Source organism: Nannospalax galili, unplaced genomic scaffold (assembly GCF_000622305.1).
Source record: "Nannospalax galili isolate Female #2095 unplaced genomic scaffold, S.galili_v1.0 scaffold46, whole genome shotgun sequence".
Taxonomy (NCBI): domain Eukaryota; kingdom Metazoa; phylum Chordata; class Mammalia; order Rodentia; family Spalacidae; genus Nannospalax; species Nannospalax galili.
Window position 1 is genome coordinate 4,641,069 of NW_008355790.1, and position 19,423 is coordinate 4,660,491.

The window sequence follows — 19,423 nt, forward strand, 5'->3', positions numbered from 1 at the left end:
GTGTGTGCACATGTACCAGTGGTTGACATCGGTTTTCCATCATACTTTTTTTGAGACAGGGTCTCTCACTAACCAAGAAGTTTGCTTTTTCAGCTAAACTGACCAGGCAGGAAGCCCCCAGGCTCCACCTGTCTGTCTCACCCCACTCCTGGTGCTAGGGTTATAGACATGTGCTGTAGTGCTTTTACACGTGTACTGGTGATACTGCCTCGGGTCCTCATGCCTGTACACCAGCCACTTTGCCCACTCAGCTTTCTGCCTAACCCCTAGGCTCCTTTTAAGAAATTTTATTTTAAGGCCACTGAGATGGCTCAGCAAATAAGGGTGCTTGCCATCAAAATAACCTGACCATCTGAGTTTGATCTCTGGAAATGACATGGTAGGAGAGAACAGATTTCTCATAATTTGCCCTGTGACCCTCCCTATATGCTCTCCACAGCACATGCATTGCCCTTGAGCACACATAGACACAAAATAGATGTCTTAAAAATAAAATTTAATTTTCCTTGCCAGAAAGAATAGAGAATCCTTGAAAAAACAATGTAAAAATACTCACGTTTTCTGTGTCCTCTCCTTTTGTTACTCAGATACAATGTCTCGGAAAAGTAAGTTACTGTTCTCTATATGGAACAACTGTTAGTAAGTCTTCATGCTCATGGTCAGGAATTGGATGCATCCAAGCCAGAGGCAGAATCCATAACAGCACGCATCATTAAGAGACACATTCCTACTCCTAATTCTGCAGTCGTACTCCTTCCTGGCTCTAAGGAAACGTGACTACATTTATTCTCTAATTTCTTTATCGTGATATATAGGCATTCATTGTTTTAATTAATGTTATGCTTCATTAATTTGTTTATTGCATTTTATTTATTTTATTATTTTAGTGTGTGTGTGTGTGTGTGTGTGTGTGTGCGTGTGTGCATGCACATACACAGGTGGAGGCCAAAAGACAGCTAGCAGGAGTCTGTTCTGTCCTTCCATCATGTGGGAACTGGGGATCAAACTCAGGTTGTCAGGCTTGGGGGCAAATGCCTTCATGCTGGCCCTTTGCAATTCAATGTAAAAGTTACTCCTTCCACTGAACAGGTGTTGAAAGCAACATTAATGCAAAGGCTCTGGGCTTTATTGGGCTAATTACACAAATGCTTTTACAAAGTCTTGATCTTAATTGTCAAGTCTCTGGTGATCTTGGGTTTCACACAAAGGGAGCCAAAGAGCTAACAGCAGCATTTCAGGAAGGAGTGTGAGGGGGACAGATAGTAAGAGAGTCTGAATTCATGTCTCCGTTTGGAACACAAAGAGAGAATACAGGTCTAACTGCTCCTTGGAAGGTAAGATCAGAGAAATTATAAATAAGGGAGCTTTCTGTCACATTGTAGAATGACATCTGCCCATGATCACAATCTACAAAGATTCCCACTTTGTACATTTTTTTCCTCAGGCAGATCTTTCTTAAAGAAGGAAAGATCCAGAAGGTGTAATCAGCCCCCATCATTGATCCCATGAGCAAGACCTTATCTCCAGAAACCTGAGGCCTATTGCTCTTTCTCCCTACACAGTCACATATGCCCAATTGCCAATTTGATGCCTGTCCTACAGCCACCTCCCAATAGTGCCTTCCTGAGAGGAAACTCTCTGCAGCCAACACAGAGGCACCGAAGTCGAACCTCCTTGGGGTATCAGGCACACTTGGTGGTGTATTTCCAAGTCTCATACTTTTCAGGTCCTCAGATAACACCAGGCAAGGGTGAGCAGTTTCTGGGTCCAAAGTTATATGTCCTGTATGGAAAGAAATTCAGTTAACCTTAGAGTTCAGAGAAGTAATACCTGAGCTGCACTTGCTAACATGCAACAGCTTTCTAATGAGTGGTACAAGTCTCAGCCACAGAGATGGCAAAGGCAACATAAGAGAGCTCAGAAGGAGACCTCAAAGCTTTACTTCGATAAATGAATGTCGTGTAAAAAAAAAAAAAGAATATAATGACAGAAAAGGTTGTGCTCTGCTCAGGGAGAAATAACAAGACAAATGATAACAGGCCAAGGACAGGTTTACAGGTTTAGAAACATCTTCAACCCAAAGTCTATAAAGAGCTACCAAAGACTAGCACAGGCAGAAGAACCAATACCTGCTAATGAAACAGGATTCGGGGCTTGTGCTTATCATTTAACCACTCTACTTCTCTTAAAAACACATAAAAACAGCCCCTTAGTCAGGCCAGGCATGGTGGTTCTTGTCTTTAACCCCAGTACTCAGTAGACAGAGGCAGGTGGTTCTCTGAGATTGAGGCCAACCTGGTCTACATAGGGAGTTCCAGGCCAGCTGGGGCTACAGAGAGACTCTGTCTCAAACAAAAACAAACAAAAAACCTCATGAGTGTCATATTCCTAAAGTTCCTGGTGGTGGCTCTAGGTATTATATAAATTAAAGAAATTATTAGCAGAGGCCCAGGGGACTCCTCTGGAAAATCAACTTGAAAACAAATAGTGCAAGGTGATCCCTTATAAGTGAAGGAAAGAGACACTTGCCTTCCTTGTATCTTAGACTACTTCTCTCACCAAATACTGTGATTTGGCAGGGGCTTAAGGGTGCTGTGGAATGTCCTTCTTCTTACTGCTTGTATTTCGTCCCACAGATGACATCACCTAGCTTCAGTTTTAGACATCTGTATGTTCATGACTCATGCCACAAACAAAATGCCAACAGTAGTTGGATGTGATATGGGAATTTCAAATACAACAAACTGCAAATCAATTCCAGCCCTACCCCTCTCCAACCTGGACATCTTGGTACTACCCTCCATGCTCCTTTAGTTGATTAATCTCTAAATCTGGACCAGTTCAGTGTTTCTTACTTCTAACATCTAATCCTGCAGCAGGGTCTTTAAGTTCCATTACTTAACTTCAGCAAGTTTAATTAACTTCAGTGGCTGGACTGGCAACCCAATTCACATTATTACAGCAGTCTCAGCTGCCCCATGCCCTGAACTTTAAATTGCAAGCTATCATAGACTCTTAGTATCTCCAGAGGACTGGCTAAAACAATGTAAACTCTCTCTGGAAAAATACCTTCATTCCTGGCCTCAAGGTATTTCTAAATATCTCAAGAACAAATAGACTTACTATAAAAAACCAGTATACACATTTACAGACTAGAAAACTAGTATTGAGTGAAACCAACAAGGTAAATCTGTAAAGAATGTAAGATAAAGCAATTACTAGTCACAGACCAAAAAAGAAGAAGAAAATTGGAAGTAGAGAGTTCCATACCATATCATTTATTGAACTGTATACAAATATTCTAAATAGGTTATGGCCCAAGGCTTGGCATTATGCCGCACACACACAGCTCTTGGAGATAGAGGCAGTAGGCTCAGTGGTTCCAGTCCAATCTCCAATACATTGTGAATTTGAGGCCAGCCTAAGTTACAGGTGACCTTCTCTTTAAAAAGACTTAAATGTAAAATCTGGGTTGGGGCAGGTAAGAAATTAAATTAGACATAGAAGCCACAAAGTGTAAAAGAAAAAATTGGAAAATACAATTTTATCAAAATTTAAAAGGTATTGCTAGGAAACTGATAATATAAAGTACTCTGGGAGAAAAATATTGTAAACACTTCTCTGGTAAGTAACGGCTAGAGGGCCAGTGAAATGATTTAGCAAGTCAAGACACCTGCCACCAAGCCTAACGACAACCTGCATTCAAGCCACAGAACTCATGTAGTGGAAAGAACTTAGTTTTTTGAGTTATCCCCTGTCTTCCACATAGGCACTGTGGCTCACATGTGCAAACACACACATACACACACACACATACACACACACACACACACACACACAGGTTAAAAATAAAGTAACTCCTAGACAGAATGTATACAGAAATTTCAAAATTCAGCAGAAGATGTAACTCAGTTTAAAAAACAAGGTAAAGATTTTAGCACACTCCATCAAAATAGAGATGCAGAAGTAAATAAACAGTCCATTAGTTAGTTACTCCAAATTAAAATAAAAAGGAATGCCGCCACATACATAAGCCAACAGCACCAAATACTAGAAGTGCTGACGGGAAGCACAACAGTGTGGACAGTCTGGAAAACAGACTTGGCAATCGCACTGCCAGACAGTCATCCAGGAGAACAAAGTCAAGTCTGTTTGCAAATGCACAACAAAGTTGGAAACAACTCAAGTGTTAAGGAAGGATAATGAGATTGGTATTTATATCCTACTATTATTCAATGAAATGGAGGGTGCTACTAATGCTGTAACAATCTGGATGGATCTCAACTTCACCATGCTAAGCAAAAGGCATCAGACTCAGCAGGCCACTGTATGATTGCACTAAAAGAGCATTCTGGGAAAAGCAAAATCACAGTTAGGACAATCACTCCTTCCTTAATGCATGTTGAAATTTCCCTACAGAAATTTAATTTGGGTTTATTTTTATTTTGAGCATGTGTGGGTTTTGCATACATGTATGTAAGTGCACCCATGTCATACAATGCCTGCAGAGGCCAGAAGAGGGCACAGGATCACTTGGACCTGGAGTTACCATCAGTTGTTAGCCACCATGTGGGTGCTGAGAACCAAGCCTGGGTCCTCTGTGAGAGCAGCTAGTGCTCTGTCCTGCTGAACCATCTCTTCAGCCCCAGAGTTTAAATTTTTAAGTGGTGGAACTTGTCGGCAATGCTTTTGACTTTAGAAAATGGTAAAAAATTTGTGTAGGAAATCTTCATATTTGATGATAGGTGTCCAATACGTAATATATAATAGCATAATATATGTAATTTATTATAATATTATATAATACTATTATATTATATATTACAATACATGGTGTATTAAGTTCTCTAATTTGAATCTATCCAAATACAATTTTATTTATGGTGGGATGACCACTTCATCTGCAAACATACAAATCAGGTATACTGTACTTGTGGGCAGGTGTTACTTACTTTGGAACACCATTAGAACTTTGCTCATTCCTTGTATCAGGCATGAACTCAAGTCTGTGATCTCAGCAGGCTCTAGGCTCTGAAGTAGTAGGGACTCACTCCTAAAAAAAAGTGTCAATCAGCTTCAGGACTCTCCCTCCATCGGGATGGACCTCATTAACTTTTATCTGTAAATATAACCTCCTCATTTCTGCCCAACATTCCTACCCACTGTGTTCAACACATCAGACCCTTTTCTCATCCAGTTGTTTCCAGAAACTTACCTTTCTAAATTATATCTTGCATTCTAAAAGAGGGGAAAAAAAAAGAGATAAGATTACCACCAGGCATTTAAACCAAGGTACTTATAAGTCATGTCCAAGGCTCACTCACACACATGTGCATGTGCAAAAGTCAGATAAAACACTTGGCATAATTTTACTCTATTCCTAAGAGACGCATCACCTGTGCCTCACCTTGACCATCTTATTTAGAATATTTATCTTTCAAATAGGACCCATGTATTTGTTTTCTGTGCTGGAGTGGGAAGACTTGAGCAGATGGAAGGCCACTAGACCAGGAGGGTAGCTGGAGCCAGGTCAGGAGCTCCAGATAATTGGGTCACACCTGCTCACCCTGTCTGGAAATAGCCTCGGCACTAGAACTGAACTATTTCCTAAGGGGTTACCTACAGAAACTTTTCAGTGGCTTACTTTGTTATTTTATTTTAAATATTGTGAGTTAGGGTTAGGTCCATAGCTAAGTGGTAAATTACTTGCTTAGCAGTTTGATTCCCAGGACCATTCACAACCCCCAAAGAAGTAAAAAAGAAAAATACGAATGAATTAACACACAGGCTTTTCAAACGAAAGAGGTATATGAAAAGAATTTAAAAGAAAGTAATTGACTATTGACTTTTTGAAAAGACATTGTCTATCTGATAGGGGTGTATTAAAACACTGTATTCTAGATAGCTTATATACATCAGAAGTCTATTTTGCATAGTCTGGAGGCTGAGAATTTATCAAGGAAGGCACAGGCAGATTCTGTGGTAAGGTAGCTTTCACCTCACATGCTGAAATGAGCAAAGTGTCTTTCCTGGACCTTTTCATCATTTTTCTATCTCCACTTAATGAGATATTTTAAGACACTATATCAGTACCCGAAGACCCAGTTTTTATTCTTTCTTATGGTCATGAAGTATTCCATTGTATTGCATTGACCAATTTCCCTACAGAGGCACCTCTCAATGCCAAACTTACTGGTTTGTTTCAGTTGTGGTTTTAGAGACAAGGTCTTAAGTTTATTTTTTAATACAGACATAAATAAAGCACATTTTCTAACTTTTTGAAATATGCAGTGTAATATTCTGATACATAGTAACCCCATTGTGCAGTAAAACACCGGAGCTTACTGTCTGTCTCATCTTTCCATCCATCCGTCTGTCTTGTATCTATCTATAACTCAGCTCCCTTCAACCAATCTCACCCCACATCTCTCTTTCTACACTTCTCCCAGGCTTTATTAATCACATTCTACAATCAGCTTCGAAGGCATCATTTTGGGGGGATTCTGTACGTGAATGGGAATCAGACTGCACTTCTCTTCCTACGTGACTTATTTCATTTAATGTAATGATCTGAAATTCTAGCTTAGTCATCCTAAGTGACAGAACATCATTCTTTTTATGGCTGAGCAGTGCTCTATCCATGAGGTCTCTGCATGACATTTTCTTTATACGCTCCTTGTAGTGTGGAAGTTTCTTTGACATACTAATACCATTCCCATTGGACTTAAGCCCAAAGTGGGTTCGCTGACCGAATGGCTCCACGTCTAGGATTTTGAGGAAGCTCCACATTATTTATTATGGTCGCACTATTTCTTAAAGTTGAAATTCACTGAATCTTGAGTTTTGGAAGTGACCCCTAATGATTACTGTCCATTCTTCAGTTCTCAAACACAGCAACGAAGGGTTTTCTCCAGACTCACCTGAAGCAATGTGAAGACAGGTTCACCGCACTTCTTCTCCAGCTCTGTGGTGATCCTCTGGAGGGAGCAGAGCTGTTCAGCAACTTGGAATTCACTTGCCTTCAGTTTACTCATGTTCTCTCTCCCCAGACGGTTCAGTCTCTGCAGAAGCATCTTTCATTACCATCCAGCAACTTACACGTTTTGTTATTTACTTACTCAACTTTATCCTATACAGTCTGTTTTTCCTTCAGAAATAGTCATAAGCAGGTAAGTCCATGCTGCCTCTCTGTGTTATGTAACACAGAGATTGTCGTGGCAGCAGCAGACACTTATAATCCTAGCACTTTGAAGACAGAGGCAGGATCATAGGTTCAAGGCCTGCATCCTAGTGCATAGACCTCATTTCAAAATAAATAAATAAATGAAATTTGAATTTATTATCTAATGTGTTAAGTTGAGGCAGGCATTTATCCACATAATCTGTTTACTCAGATTAACAAATATGCATCCCAAACACATCACACTCTGCATGAAATTTTGTTCGGAAGTTCAGTGCTTCATCACTAATTAAAATTATAATTCAATTAAGAATTATATCTATTAATAGAGCTGCTTATATAATGAAGTCACTGATAACTAGTTTCATTTTTTATCTTTCCAAATAAATTCCAATGTTTATTTAGGAAAAAGTTCACGTTGCATTCTACTATCTGGGCACTTACTTCTGTCTTGGAGAGTTCTTCATTGACACAGAGTCACACTATCCCCACAGCATGACAAATAGCATTCTGTATTACACATACAGCCCAATTCATTCTGTGAGCCTGTATTGATGGCTATAGGTTGCATTTACTCTCCTGTTATCATTAAATATCACTCACATGGTAGCTAACAACTGCCAGTAACTCCAGTTCCAGAGTATCTGACTCCCTCTTCTGGTCTCTGTGAGCATTGCACTCACATGGTGCACTTAAAAACATGTAGGCAAACATTCATACACAAAAATTAAAAAATAAGAGCTCAAATAGGAACCTCAGCACAGTCTGCCTTCAGAGATTAATTTCCAACTGTATCTCTGGATGGAAACAGCATTAGTGCTGTCATATCCAAATGTCTTTCCATGGATGCAAGTATATCTGTAGCACAATATGATATAACATATATAGAAATAAATGTATAGGTCTATTTAGCTTTATTACGTGTCTTTTTATATGCATGTGAGGATAAATTCATAGAAACAGAACTGCTCAGAGAGTGAACAAATGCCTAATACTCCTGTGGCTGTCACTGGATAATTATTCTGGAATTGATATATTGCTTGGTGCTGACTTCCAATGTATTTTGGAGCTATTCTCTCACCTGTAGTGTTTCCTGGGACTTCTGCTCTAGCTCTGTACCAAGTTGATTCTGACCAGCTTCATTCAAGTTCTGGTCGAATTTGCATGCTGGCTGTCTCGGGTACTTCAGATCAGTCTCTTCTCTCAGTAACCGGAATCTCATCTTATACTCAGCCTCCACCATCTTTTTAAAACTCTGTTCTTCTTCCTTCCTTGGATATGGAAATGCTAGATTTCAGGCTAAACATGATAAATTGATGACAAATACGTATATTCTTTCTTTCTCTAACCACAGTGTAAACACAAGGGGAAGAAATAAAAGGTACAAATCTAAAGGGCAAAGGAATTTCAGCCAAGATTAGTGAAGATATCCACACAATCATAAACTCAACATGTGGATGGAGGAAAATCCCCTGGGTCAGTACAGCTGAGGAAGCCGCACAGGGATTGGAGCTCCAGTCCAGCACCCAAGGCTGAGGTGAGGAAATGCAGAGTATAAGGCCTGAGCAGAGTGTAAGAAGACCTTGTCCCAAAAAACAAAACTAAGCTATGTCCTCTGGATAAAGAGAACACCAGGAAACTAGAAAGGAGATTCCCTGGGACTGTGGGGGAAATGGAACACAGAAGACATCAAGTGTTTAGACTAAGCATCTAGAAGGTTTATCACAACATACAAAGAGAAAAGATGGTGTCAGGAATGGTGGCCAATTCCTGTAATTCTAACCATGGGAAAGAGGAGAGGGAATCAGTGCAACTTTTAGTACAATGAGGTCTACATAGAAAATTCCAAGGCAGCCAGTCTCCATAGTCAGAGCCTGTCTCAGAAAACAAAGAATGTAGACAAGAGGGAGAGTCCAAGGACAGAGAGGCTAAATCCCAGAAGAAAGGAATTTATCAGAGCTCTGTCTTGTAGATGATATTTTTTTTCTGAGAAAGTATCTCATATAGCCCAGGCTAGTTTTGAACTCATTATGAAGCAGTGGCTGACCCTAAACTTCTGATTCCCATGCCTCTGCTTCCCAAGTTCTGGGATCATGAGCATGTGCCAACACAGGTGGCTATCCCCAATGTGCTTAACTTTCTAGAGTTTACTCTCCCTTTAACAGCTACAGTATTTCTGTGAAACACTGGCCGCTCTTGCAGAGGATCTGGATTCAGTTCCCAGAACCCACATGGCCGTGAACAACCATCCTAACCCCAATTCCAGGGGGCCCAATGCCCTCTCTGGCCTCCACGTTTGCATATATGTAGGCAAACATTCGTACATATAAGATAAAAGATAAATTAACAATTTTTTTTTTAAAGAAAACAGACAAGCACAGTGGCACATATTAGTTCCAGTGCTTGAGAGGCAGAGGCAGGCAGATCTCTGTAAGTTTGAGGCCAGCCTGTCTATACAATGAGTTCCAGGACAGCTGGGGCTATAGGGAGACCCTGTCTCAAAAAAGAAAAAAAAAGAAAAGAAAGAAGAAAGAAAAAGAAAGAGAAAAGTTGCATCATGCCACTTTGAAGTAGTGGTTTTCTTTTCTTTCTCTTTTTTCTTTCTGAAACAGGATCTCAGGAAGACTGGCCTGGAACTTGCTATACAATCAAGGATGACTTTGAACTCCTAATCTGCTGTCTCTACCGCTCAAATTTTGGGAATGAAAGCATGCACTCAGTCTCCATTAGATATTTATATTCTGTAAAATTTGAGAGAAGGCCCAGGCTCTCCTGCAATAGTATAGGGTTAAGCATAAAGAGATGGATTAGAATTAGAAATTAAAAGTATATAGCAGATGGTGAGACCTAACTTGGATAGCCAGTCTTAAATTGCCCTTTAAAGCCTTTCACAACTTACACAGTCACCAACAGCCCCTGCAATGCTCCTGCTTCCGTGTCACTATTTTTTGCAAAGGACAGCATTTGCAATAAGCATCCTTTGCAATAAGACTGCAAATATCAAAATACCATCTCAATAATGATTTTACAGTTTTAACATGGTTAATTTGTATTTCCTATTTTTTTTGGGGACAGGATTTACCTGTAGCCCCAGCTGATCTGGAGCTCACTATGTTGACCAAGCTGAGCTACCTCCGCCTCCAAGTGCTGGGATTAAAGACATGTGCCACCATGCCCAACTTAATTTGTATTTCTTCTACCATAAGCAAAGTTATAAATGTTTTTTTTTCGGGGGATAGACTATTAAGTAGGCTTAGACTGGCTCAAACTTGACTCTAGCTGAAGATAACCTTGAACTTGTTTCTTATCCTCCTGCCTCTTCCTCTCTAGTTCTGGGATGACAAACTTTCACCACTGTGTCCTGTTTATCTGGTACTGGGGATCAAACTCAGGGCTTTATTTATGCTCTTGTAATACTCTACATCAATTCACTCCCAGGCCCTCTATTTGTACATATGTGTGTATGTTTGTTGTTATTAGGTGGGGTTTTTTTGTTTTTTTTTATTTTTTCTTGGCTCTGAAGCTTTTCCTTTTGAGACAAAGTCTTGCTATGCTATCTACCCCAGACTAGCCCGGACACCACGTGTAAGTCCCAGAATGGCCACAAACTCCTGATTCTCCTGCTTTAGCCTCTCAACTCCCAGAACCACAGATGTATACCACCACCAGGCAAGTTTTGTTTGTTTAAAGCATATTTAAAAAGCAAAACCAAAAAATCAAAAAAATCACTAAAACAAAAAAATGAAAACAGGGATTTATTTCCAGAAAAGGGATATTTGCCCTTACTTTATTGCAATTCTTTGATCATTTTTTATTGAATTTTTAATTTTTTTTACATTGACTTTGAGAGGCCTTTTATCGTTAAGATATTAGCCCTTGGGGCTGGAGAGATGGCTCAGTGGCTAAGAGCACTTGCTACTCTTGCAGGACCCCCATTTGGTTCCTAGCACCCAGGTCAGGTATCTCACAACTGCCTTTAACCCAGATCCAAGGGGATCCAATACCCTCTTTTGGTCTCCTTAGCCACCAAACTCACAGACACAAACATACACATATAATCAATCTTTAAAAAAGAAATTAGGTCTCTTCCCCTTTATGGATTTCAAATATTTTTTCCTGTTTTGTCTTTTTGTTTTTTTGAGACAGAGTCTCCCTGTAGCCCCAGCTGGTCTGGAACACACTATGGAATCCTCAATTTCACAGAGATTTGCCTGCCTCTCCTCCAAGTACTGGGATTAAAGGCGTGCATCACCATGCCCGGCCCTGTCAGATTTCTAACATTTTTGGCAGGTCCTCCTTTCCTCCCCCAGCATCACGAAAAGCACTCACCTGAATCCTCACCATTCTTTCTTGCTCATCAGCCAATATACTTTTAGCTACTTCAAGTTTCCCCTTCAACATATGCAGTGTTTCCTTGAATAACTTCTATAATAAAATAGATCACAAAATTGTAGATAAGCTAATTGCAGGAGAACAGGTAGATTCCTATCTACAGAAAGCAAAAAGGTTAGTAGTCCTAACCATGTTTTCTTAGCCTTGATATTGAAGGTTCTGTTAAATTTTTAAAATTATTATTTATTCACTTATTTTGCAAATGAATGCTTTGCCTGCATGTATGTATATATACCACATGGATGCCTTGTCCCCAGAGAATTCAGAAAAGGGCATTGAATCTTCAAGAACTGGAGTTGCAGGTGGTTGTGAGCAGTCATGTGGGTGGTGAGAGCCAAACCCAGGTCCTCAGAAGAGCAGTAAGTGCTCTTAACCACAGAGCCATCTCTCCAGTCCCAAATGTGGTATTTCTTAATAAACTCCAACTAAGGGAATATTTCATTAGAGTCAGTGTGTCTGTCCAATTAATCAACCAACAAGGGGTAGACCAGCTTCTTAGCGATTTTGCGTAAAGCTTACCCTGTAATTCTCAGCAGCCTCATGTATCTCATAAACCAGGTGATGCTTGTGCACTGGCAACTGGAAACATTTGCTGCAAATTGTTATTTGGTCATCCTCACAGAACAGCTTCAGCAGCTCCAGGTGTATTCTACAGTAGGACTCTTCTGTGACGCTGGGTGGCGACTGTGGCTTCAGCGTTTGAGACATTCTGATGGTTGGCTATATGAAGAACAGACTGTTTCTGGACTGGGGCACTTCTGTGCCTGAGCTCTTGTTTATGTGGTGCTGGGGACAAACTCAGAGCTTGTGTGTGTATTTCATGCACTCTATAAATAAGCTGCATCCTTTCTGTTTTGCTTTTTTATTTCTGTTTTGTTCTGTTCTGTTTTGTTTTGGAGATAGAGCTCCCCTACATAAAACTGGCTGGTCTGGGACTTGTATAGACTAGCCTTAATCTCCCTGAGTCTGTCTCCACAGTGATGGGGATAACAGGGATGAGCTACGAACCACAACAGGCTATCCTTTTCTTTTTGAATTAATGCTTAAGATATGACAAAAATGTTTTAATATTTAAGTATATTACTTTGGCACATACATTTTTAAAAGAATATTTTATTAGGTCAGACGTGTTGGTTCACATCAATATTCTTATGTTTTCATGAAGACTACCTATGGAGTATAGTGGCCTATATACCTATAATCCCAACACTCAGGAAGCTAAGGCAGGATTGCCTAGGGTTTGAGGCCAGCCTGGGTTATATAGTAAGATCTTAAAGTGCCAAAAAATAGGTTTATTATAGCAACTAATAAATTGCCCTCTAAGGCAAAGTTTTTTTAAAAAGGAGAAAACTACCAAATATTTAAGTGTAAGAGTTAATGTTTTTGTGACAAAATGGAAAATTCACATAAAAACATTCATTTTGTACATAGAAACACAATGGCCACTTAAAGAATATCTATTCTGTGATTTGCTTGAGATGGAAGTTACATCAGATACTATTTCATTTTGTCTTGAGATGGTCTCATATAGTACAGGCTGGTCTCCTCTTCTCTATGTAGTTGGTCTGAGTGCTGGGATTATAGGCTGTGTCACAACTCCTAACTATTTGATTTTTGTATGGATACTATTTGTTAATAACATTTTTACTTTTATTTATTTTGTTGTTGTTTTGAGTCAAGGTCTCACTCTAGCCCAGGCTGGCTTGAAACTCATTATGTAGCCTCAACTGGCCTCAAACTCTGGCCAGTCCTCCTGTCTTTGCTTCCCAAGTTCTGGTATTACAGATGTGAATCCCTACACCCAACTAATATTTTTACTTTTAAAGAACTGAAATTAAGCTGGGCATGGTGGCGCATGCCCTTAATTCCCACACTGGGGAGACAGAGGCAGGCAGATCTCTATGAGATCGAGGCTAGCCTTCTCTACATAGTGAGTTCCAGTCCGGCTGGGGCTACAGGGAGAGCCTATCTCAAACCCTCATCCTCCCCACCTGTCCCCCCCCAAAAGAACTGAAACTGGGTATGGTGGTGCACACCTGTAAATATGGGATGCTGAGGCAGGAAGATTATGAATTGAAATAAAATACTACCATTTGGAAGGTCTACAAACTTAGCCTATTTCCAAATACCTAAAGTATATTGTTAAACAACTATGCAAGAATGAAAGACAGATTCAGATTATATAACAGCAGGGCCTAGATGCACAGAACTACAATCCCAGCTACTTGGGAAGTTGAGGCAGGAGTTTGAGGCAGCCTGGGCTACATGAGATCCTGTCATTAATCAGAGTGGGTCACACACACAAGGCGAAGGGGGACATGTTGGGAAGAAGGGGTCTGGGGAAAAATGCAAGGGGTTAAGAGAGGAAAATGGAGGTGAACACAATTAAATCACACTATGCATACATGAAACTGTGAAAGAATAAATTAAAACAAAAGGTAGGAATAGAAAAAAAGCAAAAGCGACAACAAAAAATTTAATTAGCATATGAGGTACTTGATATCATTCAAACTTTCTTAAAATTTTATTATTATTATTTTTTGTGAATGTGAGTGTATTGCCTGTAAGCATGTAAGTGCACCTGCCCTCAGAGGGCAGAAGACAGTGTCAGAGCCCCTGGAACTACAGTTATGAAACAGTTGTTAGTCACCATGTGGGTGCTGGGAGTTGTACCCAGGTCCTCTGCAAGAGAAGCCGGTGCTCTTAAGCGCTGAACCATCTCTCCAGCCTCCATTCAAATTTTTATACCTATATTTTTTTAATGTACATTTATTTGCTTATTTTATGCGTGCGTGTGTGTGTGTGTGTGTGTGTGTGTGTGTGTGTATGTGCACGCGCGCGCGTGTGCACACGCACGCGGACGCAGAGGTCAGAGGAGAACTTTCAGTGGTTGGTTTACTCCTTCCATAATGTGGATCCCCGGAATGAAACTCGGGTCTTCAGGTTTAGCGTGAGTCAACTCACCAGCCACCAAAACAAAACCAACAAACAAAAAAGGCCAAGAACTTACTTTAATGAATATAGAATTTTAAAATGTATTCTCAACTATAAGAGTTCACAGTCATTCTCAGCAGCGTACTGAGTTTGAGGCCGGTCTGTGCTATATGAGATCCCAGTCATATACAGATGGAGTGTAGAGGAGTCTTAGAACTAAAAGCACTGAGTATTTTGGCCTTAAAGGTTATAATTCTCTCTGACAGGATCACTGGCAAATTCATTTATGATTTTAGTAGCTTTGTAAGATTCTTAGCCAAAAAGGCTAGACAAATGTGCATTCTAAGCATTAAAGTTTTAGATTACTGCCCATTGGCTGGGTGAGAAATACTAACTTTAAAGACTAGCACTGGCTTTTACCTTCATACTATAAAGAACAATTTCCTTTCTTCTGCTGTGAATTCTATATACTAATGTCTTACCCTTTTGTCAAATGTGGGAGGTCATGCCTATATTTCAGCATTTGGGAGGAGGAGGCAGGAGGATTGCTGCCAGTTTGAGGTCAGCCTGTGCTACAGTTGGAGGACAGCCTGGCCTACAGAGTGAGATCCTTTCTGGAAAACTGAACTCCAAATAGTGCCCTTTAAACTGTGTGACTTGCAAATACATTTCCTCTACTCACAGTCTGCTTAGTCTTTTTCTGCTCCCTGGGTAGCTTCCCTTGTCTACCCTCCCTGAACAGTAGCAGGAAACTTCCCACTCAGATTTCCTTGTACATTTCACAACAGTGAACAGAGCTGAGAAGCTCAGGCTCTGAAACTTGGGTCTTCTGCTCCACATGGTTCCAATCTCTAAATCCTGGAATGCTTCAAAACTTCCACACGGAAAACTGACAGTGCAATTCAATTTGAAATACTTCCCATTGCTCACATCCCTCTACATTTAATTCCAGGTGTGTGGATCATTTTATTCTGTGAACAGGCTTACTTTCCATCCACAGGGAATCAAGTTCCTTGGACACCTGTGTCAGTATCTGAGTTAGACACTCAGTAAACACTGAATGCTGGGTGTGATGGCCTAAGCCTTCAACCCTAGCACTCAAGAGTCAGAGGCAGGTGGATCTCTGTGAGTTCAAGACCAGTCTGGTATGTGTACCAAGTTCTAGGCCAACCACGATTACAGTGAGATTGTCTCAAAAAGTAAAAAATAAAAAAAATACCCCCCTCACACGATGTGAAAAAATCTTATACCACCCAGCAAAAGCTTAAATTCAAATCAGAGGACAGAACAAATACTATTTTTACCAAAACCAAGAGGAGAACAACAGTGCTGTCTGTATGCTAAATTCGTGTCTGTTTCTTCTCTATGTTTGATTTTTCTTTGTTCTGGCTTCCTCACATAATCTTTCACTGCACAAATCTATCTCTCTATTATCTATCTATCACCTATCAATCACTCATCCATCTATTAAGCTTCCAAAGATATTAAAATTGAGTTTAGGACTCCGAACCAGGCTCAGTGCTCACACAAGCTTGTGATTTCAGCACCTGGGAACCTAAGGCAGGAGGATGAGTTCAAGACAACTCCCATCCCAGCTCCATCCTGCAAAGCAAAACCCCATCTCATTTTTTTTTCTTTTTTCTTTCTTTTTTGGTCTTTTTGAGACAAGGTCTCCCCATAGCCCCAGCTACCCTGGAATTTGCTATGTAGACCAGGTTGGCCTTAAACTCACAGAGGTCCGCCTGCCTCTGCCTCCCAGGTGCTGAGACTAAAGGTGTGCACCACCATGCCCAGCTCCCATATCACTTTTTAAAAAAGGCTTAAGCTAGCCAAGGTGACACTGGCTTGTCAGCCTGGGCTACATAGTCAGAAACTGTCTCAAAAAAAAAAAAAAGTTTAGGAGTTGAAAAAAAGTTATGATTACAGAAAAGTATGGAGGAAAACTCACCCACTTTTTCTAAATCCTGGTAATTTCCTTCAGGGAAAGCAGCAAGAACAATCAGTGGAGCCCAGACACATCAATCTATTCAGAGGCTCCAGAGTCGCTCCTTCAAATTATCATACCCACACAGTTAATCTATGACCAAGATAACCAGACTTTAGGGAGTAGCAGAATGGCCCAAGTTTGTGATATCTAGGCCCCACCTACAGGGCTAAAGACTCCTAGAATTCTAGTAGGGTGGGTTAATTTACATTTTTAAAGAGTTCCTGGAAAAATTTACACAATGCTAATTTCTGTTAAGAATTTGTCTCTACCGGAGGAAGGCAGGGCCTGTAATCCCAGCACTCCAGAATCTGAAACCAGAAGATTGCTGCAAATCTGGAACCAGCCAAGGCCACAAAGTAAGTTCGAAATCAGCTTGAACCACCGAGATCCTGTCTCAAAATGAACAAAATACAGTTTCTCCTGGAATTTTATTCAACTGTAAAGCAAAATGTAATTATGAAAGTGACAGGTAAATGGATAAAACCAGAAAATATTGAGATGACCAAGGCTCAGAGAGCCAAACACCTCATGTGTCTCCTATGCAGATCCTAGCTTCTAACTGTTACATATAAGTATTTATGTGGCAGTGGATGTGAACAGAGTCTAGGAAACTGAAACTTTAGGGGAGAGGGAGGAAGTAATAGTGCACATAGGATATGAAAGTAGAAAGGGGAAACTGAGGCGTTTAAAAGGGGAGCCAGCAAGGAGAGGCCAGAGAGGAAGGGTGTTGGGGGGAAGATCAGCCAAAGGTAAGGCCAAAGGAAGCCTTCAACTTCATAAAGTAATTAAAAATAAATGAACAGCCAGGCATGGTGGAACATGTCTGCAATCTCCTGGGAACCAGAAGCGGGCAGATCTCTGTGAGTTTGAGGTCAGCCTGGACTATATAGTGAATTTCTGGAGGCCAGGGCTACATAGTAAGACCCCCTCTCAAAATAATAGCAATAATAAAAATAAATTTAAAACTACTCAGAAAACAAATATCCTTAAACTGAGCCTCCAGTGTATATTGACAATTTTTCAGACAACAAGTAGTCAAAGAAGTATTCCAGGATCCCAGTGTGCTTCCCCTTAGCAGGTCCATTTGATCTTAAACTGCTAAATATTGTTACCAGAGACCAAGGCTCCAGTTTGTTGGTTTCCAGAATGTTTCCTAAAGGAAAGAATAGCTGCATTTTTTGTAGGTAGAAAATCAAAAGGAAGAAAGAATAACTGGAATAACTGCCTACCTAAGGAATTTGTCCCAGACAGCTGAGCCTACAATCCTAGATAGTCTACATCCCAACCCTCTGAGGAAATCTGTTCCTCTTCCTAACTCTGAACAGTAACTTGCCTGACAAGGGATTATTGCATAAATTCCTACTAATCAAAGGGTTTCTTTTTTTTTTTTTTTTTTTTAAGCTTTTGACATGACCAACTAGCAAATCCTTCTACTTGACTATCTGATCTTCCAGATGAAGGTTCTGCCCTACAGCCCTTCCCTTATCTCAAGAGATACCCCACATCCACACCCTCTTCCAAACCTGAATTCCTGTCTTCAGAGAAGCCGGGTTCACTTCCGGAGTCTCTCCAGTCTTCTGGCCAGTGGCAGCACCTTTCCATTCTTTTTTTTTTTTGTTCTACCCAGTCCTTTTTCTTCTAAGCTTTGGGCCAGTAAACTTCTGCAAGATTTTGGCAGTTATTTTACTTTTTTTCTTTTTGAGGCTGGGTCTTACTTGTAGCCCAGGCTGGCCCCAAACTTGTGATCCTCCTACCTTAGCCTCCCAAGTGCTGAAGTTACAGTCACTCAAATTCTCACTGTTCCCTAACCCTTCATAGCTTGGTACCTTATTCATTTTAATAGGAAGCCTAGCTATATGATCAAGTCAAAGAATAAACACCAACCACAGTTCTCAAGTTCTTAGGGCTCTTGCAGTCTGGTTTAGTTTTGAAATAAATTAAAAATGATTAATTTTTTTTTTTTTTTTTTTTAACAGGGTTTCCTTATGTACACCTGGCTGACTGCAACTGTTATATAGACTTGGCTGGCCTCAATCTCAAAAGAGATCTTCCCACTCTGCCTCATGGATACTGGGCTTAAAGGCCTGCCCTATCACTTTCCTCACCCCCACCTCCCACCCTCTACCCCTACCCTCCATGCCCCGGCTTCCTTAATGCTGTAGATGACAGATATGTACCACCCACAGTGCCCAGAAAAGAATTTCCATCCATTAGAAGCAGGGTCCCTTGCAGTGCAAACCTGTTTGTTCCTCATAACTCACATAAAAATCTATGGAGGTATGGTGCCTACCTGGTTCTAAAATGGCTGCCCAGCCTCTGCTTCCTGATAGAAGAAAAGATGTGGCATGGTTTGCTACTTCTGGGTCTAAATAATAGTGATGCTGAGAGACTAGAGAGATGACTCAACACTTAAGAGCATCTGCTGATTTTGCAGAGGACCAGGGTTCAGTTTCCAGCACCCATATATTGGCTAAATCCATTTGGTAAATCCAGTTCCAGGGGATCTGATGCCCTCTTCTGGCATCTGTGGATATTGCATGCCTCTATGAACTTACAATGCAGGCAAAACTCTCATAAAAATAGAAGAAGGAAAGAAAGAAAGAAAGAAAGAAAGAAAGAAAGAAAGAAAGAAAGAAAGAAAGAAAGAAAGAAAGAAAGAAAGAAAGGAATTCTGAAGTCAGAGCCACACTGGAGAACTCAGAATTAAATTACAGGAAGACGCTGGTACCAGTAGGAAGCTAGAAATCTCAGATTTCCCAGCAGATGGGCCAAAAACTGAAGGGCAGGTTGATGCAAATGCATATAAAAAATGGCTTGCAGCAGTGTGGAGAACTCTTAAAAAACTAAAAATGAACTTACCATTTGACCCAGTTAGACCACTCCTTGGCATATACCCAAAGAACTCATCCTACTGCAGAGACACTTGTACA

The 19,423-nt window shown here is 40.5% G+C and overlaps 1 protein-coding gene across 1 annotated transcript; it reads right to left on the minus strand.

Annotated features, from left to right (window-relative positions):
• Nucleotides 1-1,234: 1,234 nt before the first annotated feature.
• On the minus strand, nt 1,235-12,280 carry Triml2 (tripartite motif family like 2). Its single transcript, XM_008853615.1, has 7 exons — nt 12,092-12,280; nt 11,510-11,605; nt 8,262-8,447; nt 6,921-7,061; nt 5,216-5,238; nt 4,953-5,053; nt 1,235-1,782 (listed from the first exon to the last, which is right to left on the minus strand). The coding sequence occupies exons 1-7, from the start codon at nt 12,278-12,280 to the stop codon at nt 1,235-1,237; spliced, it is 1,284 nt and encodes a 427-aa protein (XP_008851837.1).
• Nucleotides 12,281-19,423: the final 7,143 nt, after the last annotated feature.

Excerpts from the sequence above, each read along its gene's own strand:
- Triml2 (XM_008853615.1), bottom strand. The coding sequence starts at position 12,280 with ATGTCTCAAACGCTGAAGCCACAGTCGCCACCCAGCGTCACAGAAGAG. Across the intron at positions 11,606-12,091 it reads AGGCTGCTGAGAATTACAGG|AAGTTATTCAAGGAAACACT; the intron begins GTAAGCTTTACG and ends ATTTTATTATAG. Across the intron at positions 8,448-11,509 it reads AAAGAATGGTGAGGATTCAG|GAAGAAGAACAGAGTTTTAA; the intron begins GTGAGTGCTTTT and ends TATCCAAGGAAG.